The sequence below is a fragment of the Barbus barbus genome, assembly GCF_936440315.1.
Source record: "Barbus barbus genome assembly, chromosome: 2".
Lineage (NCBI taxonomy): Eukaryota > Metazoa > Chordata > Actinopteri > Cypriniformes > Cyprinidae > Barbus > Barbus barbus.
The window spans coordinates 19626182-19643900 of record NC_136730.1 but is presented as its reverse complement, the minus strand read 5'-3'; the positions used below and the strand labels follow the sequence as shown (position 1 = coordinate 19643900).

General features: G+C 36.1%; 1 protein-coding gene across 1 annotated transcript in view; it reads left to right on the top strand.

The window, feature by feature from the left end:
* Positions 1–17719, top strand: part of LOC306884456 (integrin alpha-11-like) — a 52099-nt gene that overhangs the window by 22284 nt on the left and 12096 nt on the right. The window contains exons 9-21 of the mRNA XM_079440327.1: positions 341–506; positions 774–844; positions 3673–3817; positions 4076–4224; positions 4994–5137; positions 7504–7707; positions 7817–7947; positions 8321–8487; positions 12161–12300; positions 12581–12691; positions 12836–12921; positions 12996–13200; positions 13382–13480. Of these exons, the coding sequence (XP_079296453.1) occupies positions 341–506; positions 774–844; positions 3673–3817; positions 4076–4224; positions 4994–5137; positions 7504–7707; positions 7817–7947; positions 8321–8487; positions 12161–12300; positions 12581–12691; positions 12836–12921; positions 12996–13200; positions 13382–13480 (1818 nt within the window). The remainder of the gene's footprint in view (positions 1–340; positions 507–773; positions 845–3672; positions 3818–4075; positions 4225–4993; positions 5138–7503; positions 7708–7816; positions 7948–8320; positions 8488–12160; positions 12301–12580; positions 12692–12835; positions 12922–12995; positions 13201–13381; positions 13481–17719) is intronic.

Sequence of the window (17719 nt, the reverse complement as noted above, 5' to 3'; positions counted from 1 at the left end):
TCCGTCAAATGAACAGAGGTATGTCAGCTGTATTTATAGCCGTAAATTGATTAACTTGAGTGCGAACCTCCTGTGTTAATTAAGCTAAGTATCTGACGCGCTCCTCTCGAACCTTGTTAATAAAACATAATTTCTCATGCTGAAATTATGAGGTGACCCATTTTAAAATGGGCATAGAACCAACCATTGAGGTCACATTCAGCTGCTGCCACCAGTGAAAAAGACCCAATGCTTTCAGCCCTATTTATGGAGACTTGTGGATTAAAATGTGGGCTTGGGCACTCGAGACAAATGCGTCATGTTCAGGCTGATTGATTCTTGGGGTTGCTCCTCACAACAGGTACTGGGCTACTACAACCGCAGAGGCATCAACCCAGAAGCTTTCCTCAATGAGATCAAATACATTGCTAGTGACCCCGATGATAAGCATTTCTTTAATGTGACAGACGAAGCAGCTTTGAAGGACATTGTGGACGCTCTTGGAGAGAGGATCTTCAGTTTAGAAGGTTGGCGACTTTACCACTCTAGCACCACACACAGCATTGCATCATATTGAGAACACAGCCCAAAACCTCAGCCTGTAAAACATTTACATCTCTGCACAGCAGAACTGTAAATCTCATTGGACCAAATCTTAAATTTTATACCACATCTCTTTGATATATGCCCTCTGCCAACTCACTCTTTAAGACCACTGAAATCTGCACTGCTCTGTTGTTGGAAATGGCGGATTCTTTTGCTTTCCCGTGTGTTCATTTTGTCTCTGTTTGTAGGGACTAGCAAGAATGGGACAGCATTTGGTCTCCAGATGTCTCAAGCTGGCTTCTCCACACACATAGTGGAGGTGAGTCTGGGTGTCCATCAGTCTGTAGGTTCTCAGCCAACTCTATTCCTCAAATTCACAGCTCTTTATTTCATCTCAGTTGACCGAGATCAGATTAAGACCTAATTTGTGTGAACCAAAAGTCAGACATTCAGTGAATGGTTAGGGTTACTTACTTTGAACTTAAACCTTATCATTTCTTATTCTTAAACACTCTTCATTTCTTTTCTTCTCTTTCTGTAGGTCATCTCTATATGTCATTGTCAGTAATATGATACACCAAAAATATTACACCTTTACAATGGTGAGCAGATAAGATTCCTCCCTGATAATTCAAACAAGCTTCTTTCTGATTCTCATTCCAAAGAAATGAATATAAGGCCCAGGTTTTCCCAGGGAAGGGATTATTTTGAGAAGTATGGAGGAGCCGCACCTCAGGGGAGAAGGAAAATGTCTTCTTTTTTCTTTTCTGTCTGAACCCAGAGCTGATATCAGAGCAGACTCAGCATCTGGCTGTCTCATACTGTACCTGCTGCTCTGACAGGCCATCTGCGATGCTCCATCCAAAAAAAAATCAGCTTTTACTGTACCTGGTGGGTCTATATCCATCCAAGACCTGCTCCCAATTGTAGTGCTAATCATCTCTGTCCAGGTTGCACAGTTTCCTGATGCAACTCCTCTGCTTTTTCCACTCCATCCCCTGAAGGCAAGCACAAACTGCTGTGAGAGTTATTAATATCTTTTGTGGAAGAAGCAGATAGTAAAACTCCAGATGGCCATTGAGATGACTGGAAATCTAATCCATCAGGCCTCTGAATGCCTGGAACAGCATCTGTAACAAAAGCAACTTAAGTGTTGAGAGGGATAAGTTGTTGGAAAGAATGTTTGCACTCTAGGAGAAAATCATACCCCTAATTCCAGATGGTACTCTCTAAAAGTGGGATATGTGTAGGTTTAAATAATGCTTATATTTTACACATATTTGAGTTTTACACTTTATTTCATGCCCCTGAATTGTTTTATTAGCTTTATTTGTGGATTCTTATTTTAAATCTCTAGAGAACATTATTTATTGAGATATGCAGTAGCAATATAAAGTGATTGCCATGAATAACAGTGAATTCAGCATTTTGACTGATTGGCAATAAAAAAAATACTTTTGTTGGTGTAACTTAATTTTAAGTTAATTTAGGATAGATCACACTTTAAAAAAGTCAAATTCAGATTTAGAGGATACTTGAATAAAACAAACTGATACCAGCACAATTTCCCAGTTAATTTCCCATGATTATCAATTTATTTTGACCTTTACTAGGTTCACTTTCATTAAATGCCCATTCAGTTCACTGTGTCAAAAGACTCTATGCCATGTGATTATATACCTTTTCAGAGTAAACACATCCACTGTGATGGGGAGTGTAGCAGAAATAAGCTTCCGAGTTTTAACTGGGTCAAAATTAGACTAACAAAAGAGAGACATTTAAAAAGCATGTCCAGTAAAAGTGTTATGAAGTTCAGGGGTTGATAAAATGGCTGATGGGGAAAAGGTAAAGCAATGCAGACCAGGTGGCATTGGGTTTAGAGGCAGTCCTGCTTTGTGACTTCATGCTGGCCTTTTAGCACATCCTCGGCATGCGATTTTGGAGCTGGTTCTGTAGAAAAGAAAAGTGACTGTATTTATGGCAGCGGTGATCAGGTGCAATGGGCACCAGGTGTTCAACATCACATGTAGCCAGCACTGTTCCATTTACTTGTGACTCCTTTCCCAGTAGTGCTGGAGCAGAAGTTGTTTATAGGATGAGGTCACACCATAAAGGCATACAATACAGGAGACTTTCTGGAAAACTCTGGTGGTTTCATCCATGGTGCATTTTGTTCTCTGATTAAAAACCAAAAAATCAAGATTATTAGCTTTGTGTGTTTATGTTTAAGTCCTGAAGTATCAACTGAGCCAGAGCAGTGTGTTCTCAGTGGCCTGCAAGTTTGGGAAGAATGTTCCGTCTGGACTGGAATGGCTCGGAACGTTGTTGTTTGTTTATAGTACATGTAGGAAACCGCCCGGGAATTTCAGTTCTCTCTAAACATGAACCCATTCCACTTCCTCTAATTCTGACTACTGTCTTCATAATTATCAGTGCAGGATGCCAAGCATTTTGTCCATAAATTACGACAGAATAAACTCATCACTAAGGAAATAAATTGTTTATGAGGTTTCCATGGCAATTGACTGCAAAGCAGAGAAATTATGAAGGAGCTGAATGAACACTGAGAAGATAAAATCTTCTCACTGTATGAGCTTCTCACTATATTGCATCACTGTATTATGAATTTGCTGAATTTAGTTCCTGAGAGCTGTACAAACAACAGAAAAATGTGCAATGCTTCATAATTTTTTTTTTCTGTTTTTTTTCTTTTTCTTTTTTCTTTAATCTACAGTAAAAGATATTTTGTTAATAACAATTGATTTTACTGCCTTCATACATTATGCTATAAATGCATGATTGGCTTTTAAGATTTTAAGCTTTGATATTCAGTGATTGATTTCATTATTCTTCAGCAACTGTTTCAGAATTCATTCTGTTCATGTCTTACTAATATTTTTAGAATATTTGACTAAAGTAGTGCCATTGGTATATCAAAAAGCACATCAATGCAAAATAGCCTACTGCAGATAAAAAATGAGTCGGAAGATGGAGAACTGGCAACTTAAAACACAACAAATGCCTCTATTAATTATTTTAAAGACCAAAAGTCTATAGTTTGATGGCAGACAGAAATGAAGAATATCATTAGTTTCCAGAATTTAATTTAATTCTGAGTAATTCTGACAGAGTATGCTCTGTCTGCAGGATGGTATTTTAGTGGGAGCAGTGGGAGCTTATGACTGGAATGGGGCTGTGCTGAAGGAGACTCGTCAGGGTAAAGTGGTCCCACCAAAGTCTTCTTATGAACAAGAGTTCCCAGAAGAACTAAAGAACCATGGAGCATACCTGGGTAAAGAATTCACACCTATACTTACAACAGCAGCTGTCAATACTAATGATGGAAATGCTCCGTATATGGTCTGGCTACATCCAAATGATGTCTGCTTTTTTAATGTTCTTCATTCTCCATTCTGTGCATTTTTTTGTCTTTTGGTCTAATTTTTTCTCCACTCCTCTTTGTTCCCAAGCAAAATGATTCATCTAGTATACTGTTTTTAAAAGTGACAGACAGACATTTATTGTTATCTTTCTCATTTTGTGTTTGTAGGTTACACAGTGACATCAGTGGTATCAGCTCGCGGTGGCCAGTTATATGTTGCAGGAGCTCCTCGGTTTAACCACACGGGCAAGGTCATCATCTTCACCCTGAAAAATACTGGAGAGCTCACTATATTACACTCACTCAAGGGACAGCAGGTAATGAAACTAAAAACACTTGCAGCGCACAGTGTTTGTATTCAGTGCTGCTCGGACTCATTCTTCAAGGCTTTTGTGTGCTTACAGCAGTCCTGTTTAACTGTATCGAAGTACTCATACTATTCAAACAGCAGTGATCAATTGGTCATTGTGTTTTCAATTTGCAACATTTATTTCCTGGCTTTCATTTGCGATGAGTGGACTGTCTAGACTGCAAATTTATCCCACACAGCCCATGTGCTTCTCATCACAATCCTAAAGCATGCAAATAAATTTTCACAAATAAAACACACAGATAATGAATATTTTTAAAGGAGATTAACATTTAACAGGTGATTAGCACCACAGTAAACAGCCTTAAATATAACCCTATTAACTGTGCATTATTTTGTCATGTGACTTCATATCTATAAAGAAAAGTGATAGTAGTCCATTTAATTATGCTAAAACCTTTTTTTTGACCAACTGCTGTAAAGACTTTGGAATGAGATTTCATATGGAACTTACATTACCATATTATGGCATGTTTATTTCACCCTATATTTGCCATATTTCTGTCCTCATGTTATTCACTTTAAGTTGGTAGACATTATCAAATATAATTATAAGCATATTAGTTTTACATAGAGGACAATGCAAGTATGCATGTGTTTTCATGCATTTTTATGCTTACCTCAGTGCATATCCAAGTGAGGTGTTTCACAGTCGTTAAATTTGTCTTTGTGCACCACTAGTAATCATTTTGGTCTTGATGGATGTGTTTGTGCAGATTGGGTCATACTACGGCAGTGAGATTGCTCCAGTGGATCTGGATGATGATGGAGTGACTGATAACCTGCTGGTGGCTGCGCCCATGTTCTTCAGTGGAGGCTGGGAAAAGGGCAAAGTCTACATCTACAGAGTCACGGAGCAGGTAAAGTATCGTCAGCCCTTCGGCATATTCTTGTGAAAACAAGTTAATTAGCTATTGACTAGCTATTATATTACCTCCTGTTTACTTCTCACCCAGAATACAACACTACAGATGTTGCATCTTGTCTTAAAGCCGAGGGATCCAAGCTCCAAAACTGTGCCTGTGCATTAATGCACTTCCTCATTAATGGTCTCACGTAAATACAGACAGGCTTTTGCCACCTGCCATACTTCGCATCAGAGAGTAGTGGAGGGTGAACTCAGCAGGAAAATATTTCCCCCTTGAAATGTAATTATATGAAGCTCACAGAGAGAGAGCTGCTATAATAAATGGAAAAAGCTGGAGCACATGCAAGAGCAATGCTGTGAATAGAGCAGATCTCCATCTTTATTCATTTAGCTCGTATAAGCTATTTCCTTACGGCCTTAACCAGGAGACCACAATACCTCAGGTTGCATCCAGACACTGGGCACATCGACAGTGCTGGTCATCTTTTACTGAAATAATATATCATGGTTAATGTCACTGCCCTTCAGAAAATGTATAGTATATACTGTCCGTTTATTATGCACACCATTCTTCTCTTCTCTTCTCTTCTCTTCTCTTCTCTTCTCTTCTCTTCTCTTCTCTTCTCTTCTCTTCTCTTCTCTTCTCTTCTCTTCTCTTCTCTTCTCTTCTCTTCTCTTCTCTTCTCTTCTCTTCTCTTCTCTTCTCTTCTCTTCTCTTCTCTTCTGATGCTATTATAGGAAGGCTGAGAAAACAACTGATTTCACATGTCTGTCATCTATAGCCGTATATTTTCAGAGAGAGAGAGATTTTAGGAGGAGGGTGATGTGCATGGCTAATTACTCTCCCAAATACTTGGCTGACGTGAACAGTCTTTGCTTTGAGAAACTGCACCTTCTCTCAAACTTTCCACCCATTTGAAACTAATTGATTTCAGAAGCACAAATACCTGCTAAATGACCTCACCTTAAGTGATAATACAGGAGTTAATTTGACCATGGGAGTCTGGTTTGGACTGTAATAGTGAATGTTTGTGCTTAAAACAATTTAAAACTCTATTTTTCAGTCTTGTGAAATGTTTTTGCATTTCTTAAAATGTACTGTATGTGAGACTGCATTTAACGCAGTCTCTGTGAAGCAGAGACTTTTTTCGATTTGTTGGATTTAGTCAACAATGTCGCCCAAATTTCTTACATAAACACATGGTGGGTTGTCGTCGTGGTCTCTGGATCTGGATAACAAATTCCTCAAAAGATTGTCTCTGGTTACAGAAAAGTTTAGCTCTTATCCATGACCTAAGTGGATATTTCCCTCATAAATAGCCTCTTCTCAGAGTTTCTACATTTATTCATGATTGGAATGTGATATACAGTAAATATAAAAAATGCTCTAATTTCTCATTAAAAGTTTGCATTGAAAATATTTGCCCAACAGCAGTATAAACTTTCATGTAAATAGGATTATTTTATATACGCAAGTTCTAAGCGGCCATGCATTATTATAATTTTTCTGTCTTGTCTTCTTGTGATCACGACTTAATTTTCTCGTGATCTCGACATAACGAAAGTTGTTTTGTCGTTATCTCGACATAACGAAAGTTGTTTATCTCAACGTAAAAACCATTTTCTCACGATGTAATTGTAGCTATCGTAAGAAAATCAGGGTCGCTATATTGTCTTCGACGATAAAGTTGCAGACCCGACAGCCTCCTTCAAGTGTCGAACACTTATGTGTAAGTCGTCAATCACTGACAGACACAGAGCTATTTCAGTTTGAGTGAGTCCCTGATCAAAGTAAAAGCGAATACGATCATCCATGTTGCTGCGATGATGCTGCTTCTATAGCATTTTCTCATGCCGAATACACAGAGAAAATTAAGTCGTGATAACGACAAAACAACTTTCACGAGAAAAAAGACAGAAAATTTATAATAATGCATGGCCGCTTAGAACTTCCGTATTTTATATCTTTTTTTTAAACCATAATATTTAAACATACTGTATTCCCAATGTATTTTATTTTTTTTATTAAGACTTCAAAATTTCAGTTTTAAGCAAAAGCAGCAACAAATTATGGGTTAGATGAGCATCCAATGTAGAAATAGGATTTTATATCCACACATAGACAGAGTACAATCCAGTGCGTTTTCAGTGCATTGTGGGGTCAGCTGACTTCATTAAAGAGCAAACTATCTGAACATTGTTGCATTGAGAACCTATTAGTTTACCCCCTGCCTCTGCCAATTTTGGTGTACAAGCTATCAACTTTTATGGAGCACCAAGGCTGATTTTGTTCTCATCATGCTGTAACTAAATTATATCCTCCCTCATGGCAGCCTTTTTTGCTTGTTTTCACATCAGCCTCGTTTCATACTGGAGGGCTCGCTGGAGATTTTAGATCAAGGTCAGAATGCCCGTTTCGGCTCTGCGCTGGCCCCTGTGCCTGACCTCAACGGGGATTCATTTAATGATGTGGTAATAGGGGCTCCATTAGAGGATGACCACAAAGGAGCCATTTACATCTACCATGGCCAACGCAACAGAATACTGAGGAAGTATAAACAGGTACTGCATAAATGTCCAGCTACTCTCTTGTGTGTTAATTAATCTGCATCTATTTGCTTTGAGTAGTTAATTATGGCAAGACTTTACATCCATCTTTTCTCTCTGTCAGAGGATTGGTGCTATTCAGCTGGCCCCGGGTCTGCAGTACTTTGGTCGTAGTATCCATGGGAAGATGGATATGAATGGAGATGACCTGGTGGATCTAGCTGTGGGCTCCCTTGGTGCTGCAGTACTTCTGTGGTGGGTTTCTAACACAAGGTTATTTACACTCTCCTTAAAGGAATAGTTCACTCAAAAATTAAAAATCTCATAATTTACTCACCCTCATGTCGTTCCAAACCTTAATGAGATTTTGTCTTATGTTGAACACAAAAGAAGATATTTTGAAGAACCAAACAGTTGTTGGTCTCCATTGACTTCCATAGTAGGGAAATAAATATTATGGAAGTCAATAGGGACCATTCCTCAAAATATCTTCTTTTATGTTCAACATAAGAAAGAAACAACAGGTTTGGAATAACATGAGGGTGAGTAAATGATGACAAAAGTTTCATTTTTGGGTGAACTATCCCCTTAAATACCACAATAATGTACCATTTTTGCTGTGCTGCAGGTCTCGAAGTGTTGTCCAAATCCATGCTATTGTTCGATTTGAGCCCAGCAAGATAAACATATTCAATAAAGACTGTCGGAGAGGAGGAAAAGATGTGACCTGCATGTCAGCTATTGTATGCCTGAATATCACAGCTCGGACTCCTATCAGAGCCTCACAGGAAATAGGTCAGTTTTAATATTTTTATCAAACAAATTTAAAATACCACTGTGACTGTAAATAAATAAAAATACTGAACTTTTATGTTTTCTGAGTCTTTCTAAAGACATAAATTGGTATATAAAACATTTAATCTCTATAGATTGTTGCTCATTTATGAAATCGGTGCTCATTTATGAACTTATGTAAATAAAATGATCTTTGTGAAACGACCACATCAGTTGTACAGCTGGATTGCAACAGTTCTTTGGTCAAAGGGTGAAAAGCTTAGCTTTCACCCAAAAACACTCTATACTGAAAATCGTTTTGGAGAACAGGAAGTTATGGAAGTGCTTTGAAAGCAGCCGTTTGACTCACTTTGAGTATCTCTTGGTTACAGTATCATTAAAGCTAAACAGTTGACAGCTGGCGAGGTTTACATACCACCGACCAGCTGCATATCCAGTGTAGTTCAGTTAAGGTTCCGCTGCCAAGTATGCCACGTATTAGCATGAAAAAGATATCATCAGTAGTGATGAATTGTTCAACATATACTAATCTCTTGATCTTTCCTTTGTTGCTTTGTTGATTCAAGATTTACCTTGGGAATGGAAAAGAAAAGCTGCTTAGCCAGCTCTGGAAATTTAAAAGTAAAGCAGACACATTGTATGATGACTCTGGCTGAAATAACAAAAGAAATTAGTATAAAAATCTTTTTAGCATGTGTAATACTGTGTCTGGAATCTAAAGTCTCTAAAACAGCAGACAAGATCAGTGGCCTAAATGGCCGCAGATATTATAGATATCAAAGTTGTGTTTTATGCCCTACACATTAAGTAGTTGCTGTGCAAGAACACTAAGTAGAAGCACAAATTGAGGCAGACTTTCGACTATTAAAATGCCTCAGTCCCTCAGGACAGGGCTAGTTAGTGTTTGACACATGCAGTTTGACTTAAGGCCAGAGGTGGGTAGAGTACTCAAAAACTGTACTCAAGTAAAAGTAAAAGTACTTCTAGAAATATTTACTCAAGTAAAAGTAAAAGTAATCGTCTGAATAGTTACTTGAGTAAGAGTAAAAAAGTATTGGATAAAAAAACTACTCAAGTAGTTAGTTACTAGTTACTTTGGATCATATAGGTACTGAATATAGTCTATTTTTATTTAGATATATAGATTACATTTATGTAATGTGTGTGTGTGTGTGTGTGTGTGTGTGTCGTTCAAAATATTTTTATTTTTGTTTTATTTTTTAATGTAATTTATTTCAGTGATGCAGATCAGAATTTTCATCAGCCTTTTTCGCCAGTCTTCAGTGTCACATGATCCTTCAGAAATCATTCCAATATGTTGATTTATTATCAATGCTGCTCTTTTTAGCTTTCTATTCATCAAAGAATCCTGAACAAAATGTCACAGGTTCCAAAAAATATTAAACAGCAAAACTGTTTCCAACACTGGTAATAAATCAATATATTATAATGATTTCTGAAGGATCATATGACTCCGAAAACGAGTAACTGCTGATGGAAATTCTGATTTGCATCACTGAATTAAATTATATTTTAAAGTAAATTAATTATGTATTATCCTATAACCTCTGACACTGAAACCTCTGAAAACTCCTCACATGACTGCTCTGAACATAACGAAACAAATGCATATTGACGGATCTTCTGTTCTGCAAAATGTAAACAAATGTAGCCTATATTTTTGCAAGCGTAAATATTGTAAAAATATGAATATTAATTGTGTCTAGAACAGGCCGCGCGCCGCTGCGCAGAGCTAAAGCGGGTTCCGCGGGTGTTCATTTCATACTTTATGACAGCTTATTTAATGTATAAATTATACATTTGTATTTAATGTAAGGTACATGTACAACAAACTGGTGATGTCATAGTGGTATCGTGGCCTATAGGCCTACCTGTGGAACAGTAGACAGCACACGCGGTGTTCATCTAATAAAGATCTTCATATAGCTCTAGCAAACAAGCCTTTGCAGATTTGCTTTCAACTGACTGTAAATCCAAAGCCACGTCTTCAGCGCTCTTGATGTTTTTAAATTTTCTGTTATCTGAGAGAGAACCGCTTCAGAGACTCAGCGCGTGCGGCAGGGAACTGAACGAATCATTCAAACTGATTCGCGAACCGATTCACTGGTTTGCCAACTGGTTTGATAAAGTCTTTAAACAGAATCGACTCAGAAGAATGAATCATTCGCGAATGGGCATCGTTCATTGCCCAGAGAAAAGTAGACGGCGCCTTTGGAATAAACTGAAGCATTTTTAACTTGTATTTCATTAAGATAAAGTAACGAGAGGAGAGTCGCCCACAGTAACGAAGTAAAAGTACCATTGTTTTCTCTAAAAATATACTCGAGTAAAAGTACCCATTTTAAAATATACTCTAAAAGTATTAGTTACCCAAAAAATGTACTCAAGTAAATGTAACGAAGTAAATGTAACTCGTTACTACCACCTCTGCTTAAGGCTTTGGTAACCATTATAGGTTTGCTTTGAAATACATGTGCTGGAAGGTCAGGTTCCTTAACACATGGGACCACAGAGCAGCACAACTGTTTTTAGTTAACCTTCACGACCCCAGAGCATCTCCATCACAAATTTCACGGGTGTGAAACCAATGTAATGGTCTCAGAGAGATGTCATGTCTTAGTCTTTAGGGTCATCCAGGGGGATCTGACTTCTGGGACAAAACAAATGAAGGCACATATTTTATTTTGAACTAATTCTCCTCGCATGTGGAGGGTTTTGAATATGTTAAGCTTTTAAATGTGTTGTTTATTGGTACACATTTTTCAAATTTATGAGATTTTAAAAAGTAGGATAATAAGTTTATAGGCTTTTCTCAGCCCATGAACAAGGTTCAAATTGTCTTTTAGCAAACTCGGGTTTGAACCTTGACGGCTAGCCGAACATCCTCACGTCATTCAGGTCTCTTAAAAGGGTTTCCCTTAAGATTTGATTATATGTCTTTTAAGGCCTCAGAACTCTAAAATTGCTCTCAGATCTCCTGAGTATCATCAATTTCATCTCTAGAGTCTCTTAAATCTGTCTGTAGTCCACACATGGTAGAGCACTATTATGCCCATAAATAAATGGCCATAAAGTTGATGCTATGCTTCTTTCATTTGGTGATAACTAATGCCTTCAATGTAACAATGATGCAAACCAATACATGAGCACGCTACAATTCAAAAGTTTGGGGACAATGAGATTTTTTAAAAAGAAATTAATGTTTTTATTCTGCAAGGATGCATTAAACTGATCAAACAGTGACAGTAAAGAGATTCATAATGTTCATAAAGAGATTTCTGTTTAAAATTGATGGTCTTCTTTTAAACGTTCTATTTAGCAAAGAATCCAAAAATTTCATTTTAAAATGAATTAGAATTGTTATTTTAAATTATAATAATATTTCACAACATTACTGTTTTACTGTATTTTGATCAAAGAAATGCAGCCTTGGTGAGCATAAGACTTTTTTTCAGAAACATTCAAATTTTTTTACCAACTTTAAACTTTTGCATGGTAGTTCATATTCCAACACGTTATCTACCATTTAATTGTAAATGATGTGCAAAGTGATAAGTAACTAAATATTTAATAAATATTTCGATAAATATGACAAATGTTAAATGATAAATATTTCACTGTATGTTCAATCCATTCTTTCCACTTCTCCTAGCTATTAGCTACAATGCTTTCTTTGAGGAGAAGCGCTTCAACCCTCGAGCCGTGTTTGATGACCCAGATCGCCAGCAGCCACAGAATCTCACACTGCTTCCTGGAGAGGAGAAGTGTGACCACATCTACTTCCACGTCATGGTTAGCTCTCACCTCTAAGGTCACCAAAGTGTCATAAGAGGGCATTTGCATTGCATTTAAAATCATTGGTAATGATAACATAATCTACAATGACAACTCGTTTGTTCTGTTATATGTACTTTCTTTTCTGTTCATTCAGATTTTCCGTTGCAATAGCAGCATTCCTATTTTATTAAGTTCACTTTCTAGCATTACAATAGCAGATTATATTCTTCCAGTTTATTCTTTTATAGCCATTTATTTAGATTGAGAGATTTATGATATTGTAATGTTGATACAGGAAACTACAGACTATGCCAGGCCCATTATATTCACTGTAGAAACTGAGCTATTGGAACTGGATCAAGGCCCAGAACTGGATGATAGCTGGCCGACTACAGTGAAAACACAGGTGAGTGTCTGTAGGTCGAGAAACCTTACTGTTACGCTGTATATCTTTTGTTAATAACATTAACACGCACTATGCATTCATTATGAAGTATGTTAAAACACATATATGTAATAGCAATAATTACATCTAAAAAATTATCTTCAGCTTCCCTTCTGGAACGGGTGTGACGAAGATGACCACTGTGTTCCAGACTTGGTGTTACAATCTCAGACTGATCTAATGAATCGCAAGTAAGATAAAGCTCACACACATATGCTGAAACACTCACGCGTACACATGCTCATGCCCCTCACTTCTTCCACAGGCAGTTCTGTGCCCAGGCGTTTCGAGCAGGCAGTCTATTATGTCGGAGTCAGACGCCAGCAGAACCTCCTGAACGCATTATGGAGGGATCCAGGAAGAGGATGGTAGTAGATGTACGTCTGGAAAACAGAGGGGAGAATGCATATGGAGCTCATCTTAACATCACTAACACTCCGAACCTATGCTTCTCCAGCCTTATAGTGAAGGTACAACATCACTCTGATGGCTTACGTTGGTTGTTTGATACCTGATAAGGATTGATTGGTTGGTTTGTTCCATTGTCCATTCAGATCTTGATTGATACTAATGACCTTTTAGGAATGCATCTGCAATAGTAATTGTGAATGGAAAGTTAGATTAGGTTGTTCTCTCTGTCTCTGTTTATAGGATAACTCTGAAATACATATAGACTGCCGCAGTGAGAACAGACGAAAATATGAGAAATCTTGCAATATTAGTGCACCATTTATGAGAGCAAAGTCACAGGTGAGTTGTTATTGCCACATTTATGCATTTACACTGAACCATATCAGAAAGCTGTAGCCCAAAATAACAAATGTATATTCTTAAACCAATACTGGCATGTTAATAAAGCTTTTTGTGCCAAATTAGTTCTCCAGTGAGGTTACTGTAACTACACAACTGATCAGAAGTTTTGGTTTGGAGAAGTTTGGAATGTTTTTAAAGAAGTCTTTAATGCTTACAAAGACTGCATTTATTTGATCAAAAATACAGTAAAAATAGCATTAAATACAATTTAAAATAGCTGTTTTCTATTATATGATTTAAAATTATCTTACAATTCCTGTGATACAAAGCTTAATTTTCAGCAGCCATTGCTCCAGTCTTCAGTGTCACATGATTAATGCCACATGTGGAAAACAGTTGTGCTGCTTAATATTTTTGTGGAAACAATTACACTTTTTTTTTCCTGATACTTTGATTAAAAGACCAGCATTTATTTGAAATTGAAATATTTTGTAACAATGAAAATGTCATTACTTTTGATTAATTTAATGCATCCTTGCAGAAGATGCATAAAATTTATTTAAAAAGCTTTTGAAAAGTATGTAAAGAATTAGCATGTAGTTTCACTAAACCTGTCTAAATGTCTGTCTAAATATATGGTTGATGTGACGTTTTTCAGGAGCCTGAGCCAAGTCAAACGTAATTTAGTAACTAATGCTTTTAGCATACTGCACTCCAGCTGATGTGCACTGCATATTATTATATATGCAGAATTATGTATTGTATAATCCTAAAAGATGTTTTATTGCCATGTTCAGCAACACTAGACATTTAGAGGTTACTCCAGGGACAACACTAGCCGTGAATGAATGAATCAATGAATGAGGAATTTATATACAGTAGCTGTCTGTGTTCTAGAAAGCCTTGCTTACACAAACATATTGGACAACACAGTCAAAAACTATATATAGACTTTCTCATATTTCCAATCTGCAGAACTGTCAGGATCACAGAAATACCAAGTCTTTACATCTGGAATGTTCCACAGGTCATAAACATACTCACAAGGTCACCAGCATCCTGAAGTTACAGAATGATTCACTTAGTGTCCCTTTTTCTGCTGACCCTTAAGCTTGTGTTCAGGCGTCTCCAGAAAAAGAAAACATGAGGCAAGAATGTAATGCAAGAATAGTTTTACCATATGGTTACTACGTCCATACAGAGCAAAGCCCATCAATCACACGGCCTGGACCACAGAAGTATGTCCTGTGCTATGGCAATGCTTTGATAGGAAACGTGTCAGTAGCTTCTCACAGAGTCCTGATTCATTTTCTTGAGGTTTGGGGGTCATTGGAGCTACACTTGTGGCTACAGGGAGAGATTTTATTGGCCCACTTGGGAGCCTTGGGACAGTATGTGTATGGCAAGCCGTTGTAACATTTAATCTATAAGCCGTACTAGTATCTATTTTTTAGATACTAGTGCTTATTCTTTAGCTACTAGTGCTTATTCTTTAGCTACTAGTGCTTATTCTTTAGCTACTAGTGCTTATTCTTTAGGTACTAGTGTTTCTTCTTTAGGTACTAGTGTCTTTTTTAAAGTTACTAGTACTTATTCATTAGATACTAGTTCTTATTCATTAGATACTAGTTCTTATTTATTAGATACTAGTACTTATTCCAATAGTGACTAGTATTTACTTATATTCTTCTTGTTAGAAATAGAACTAGTTCTTATTTTTTAGTTACTAGTAACTTTTTAGACCAGCGATATCCTGAACTTAATAGATACTAGTACTTTTAAAATTAGCATTTCTGCCCAGTATGCTAATTGAATGTTGAATATTAATGAACCAGCAACATATAGGAGAGAGATTAGACCAGAAACGGAAAGGAGATGAATGTACTTTTTTGTGGAAACCACATACAAAAGAAACAATCATTTGTACACAAGCACATAGAAAACCTATTTTGTCAGTTTTGTAAACACTGTAATTACGTAAACATCGTAGTCTAATGTGTTTGTTGGTCATCGAGTGACCTCTAGTGGCAGGATGGAGATAAGACACCAATTTTATTATCTGTTATTTTCCTCTTGTTCCTCCAGTAAAAACAATAAATATCATATCAAGGCTGTATGTTAATGTTTTTGCATATAACACTGGTGCTACAGACACTGAATGTTTTTACATTAATGTTCTGTACAGGGCACACACAATCCGAACCGTATGGTTTTCAGACAAACATTTTCTTTATTTGGAGAAAAAGGCCAAACATTATTAATAAAAAAAACTGGTTTTCTGTACGTGTAGGGCTGCACGATTTGGTCAACAAATTTGTTTTTATATACCAATAAATAAAAACATTAAGCAAAATAAGGAATATTACTTTTGTAATAACACTATTTCACTATAATATACAGAACTGAGTATTTAAGAATAAATATAATAATAAATATAGCTGCAAGAAAAGGGAAAAACCATTACACTTCTCTACACTGAAGAAAAATTTAAGGATTTGCAAATGTTTACCTCAAAGTTCATAATTATTTTAGCTATTTTTACTCATTATTTTGTGAGCAATAACGAATACTCAATTAATGTAATTTCCAGAGGGCTCCCTCACGAAACTCCACTAGTGAGACTCCCTTCCAGAAAATCCCCCATATGGACAAAGACATTCAGCTTTCGCTGTTTATGTAGCCTAGTAGCTATGCAGATAGACCTTTTAATGATGAAGCATAAAGAAAATAAACAATGATTGCAGCAATATATGGTTTTATCTATGCTCTTCAAGCCATCTCGGGTATTTTTATTAAAAAAAGTATGTCTAAAATGCAATTCAAATTGACATAGCCTTTATCACTGTAATAATATAAAGTGGCATGATTTCTGCCTCATTCTGTTTAATGAAACCATGTCAGATCACAAAAGGAACTGATTTCAAACGCTTGACTGATGTTATGATGTGAATTTGGAGTAAAAACATGTCAATATACTTTTGTTGGACAACAGGTTTGTAATCTTTTCTTTGTGTTTTTTATGGTAACCAATTAGCAAGGTAGGCTAACATACAAAGCCAGTTAGCCCTACTTAACAATCAAATTAAATCAGCATATTAATGTATGTATTGCCATGTGGACTCTGATTGGTCGGTTGAGAGGTACTCGTGTTTATGTCATGATTTGTTTGAATTAAGATATCTCCAAATACATTCTTACTAGTTCATTGAGGTGGAAGATATCTCCAAATGAACAGGTAGTGGTAGTTATTCTGTTTGTGATATCATCTTTTAATTTCTGACAAGTAATTATTGCAATAGTGACTAGTATCTATTTAAATATTACTAGTAAGCATACATTAGCGACTAGTACTTATGTTTTAGATACTGGTACTTATTCATTAGATATTAGTAACTATTTAATAGATACTAGTATTTATTCATTAGGTACTAGTACTTATTTATTAGACACTAGTATCTTTTGTGATTACTACTAGTAACAATTCGTATCTTACTAGTCAGATCTGCTTTTTTACTCGTCTTATATTATGACTAGTCCAAATGGCTACAGCAGAGTTCAATTAAAAAATTTACTAGTAAAATAAAAAATCTTACTAGTAACATTTCGAATAAGTACTAGTATCTAATAAATGTGTACTAGTACCTAATAATAAGTACTAGTACCTAATGAATAAGTACTAGTACCTAATGGATAAGTACTAGTATCTAAAACATAAGTACTAGTATCTAAAACATAAGTACTAGTATCTAAAACATAAGTACTAGTATCTAATAAATGTGTACTAGTACCTAATAATAAGTACTAGTACCTAAGAATAAGTACTAGTATCTAATAAATAAGTACTAGTATCTAAAACATAAGTACTAGTATCTAATAAATGTGTACTAGTACCTAATAATAAGTACTAGTACCTAATAATAAGTACTAGTACCTAATGAATAAGTACTAGTATCTAATAAATAAGTACTAGTATCTAATGGATAAGTACTAGTATCTAATGGATAAGTAAAAGTATCTAAAAAATACGTACTCGTACCTAATGAATAACTACTAGTTCATAAAAATTAAGTACTAGTCACTAGTGGAATACTTACTAGTCAAAACTGAATAGTTGATATCTCAATGGCGGATCCCCATAGAAGTCAATGGCAAAAATGTAAAATGTGTTACTAGTAACAATATAATAGTTACTAGTCACTATTGAAATAAGTACTAGTATCTAATAAATAAGTACTA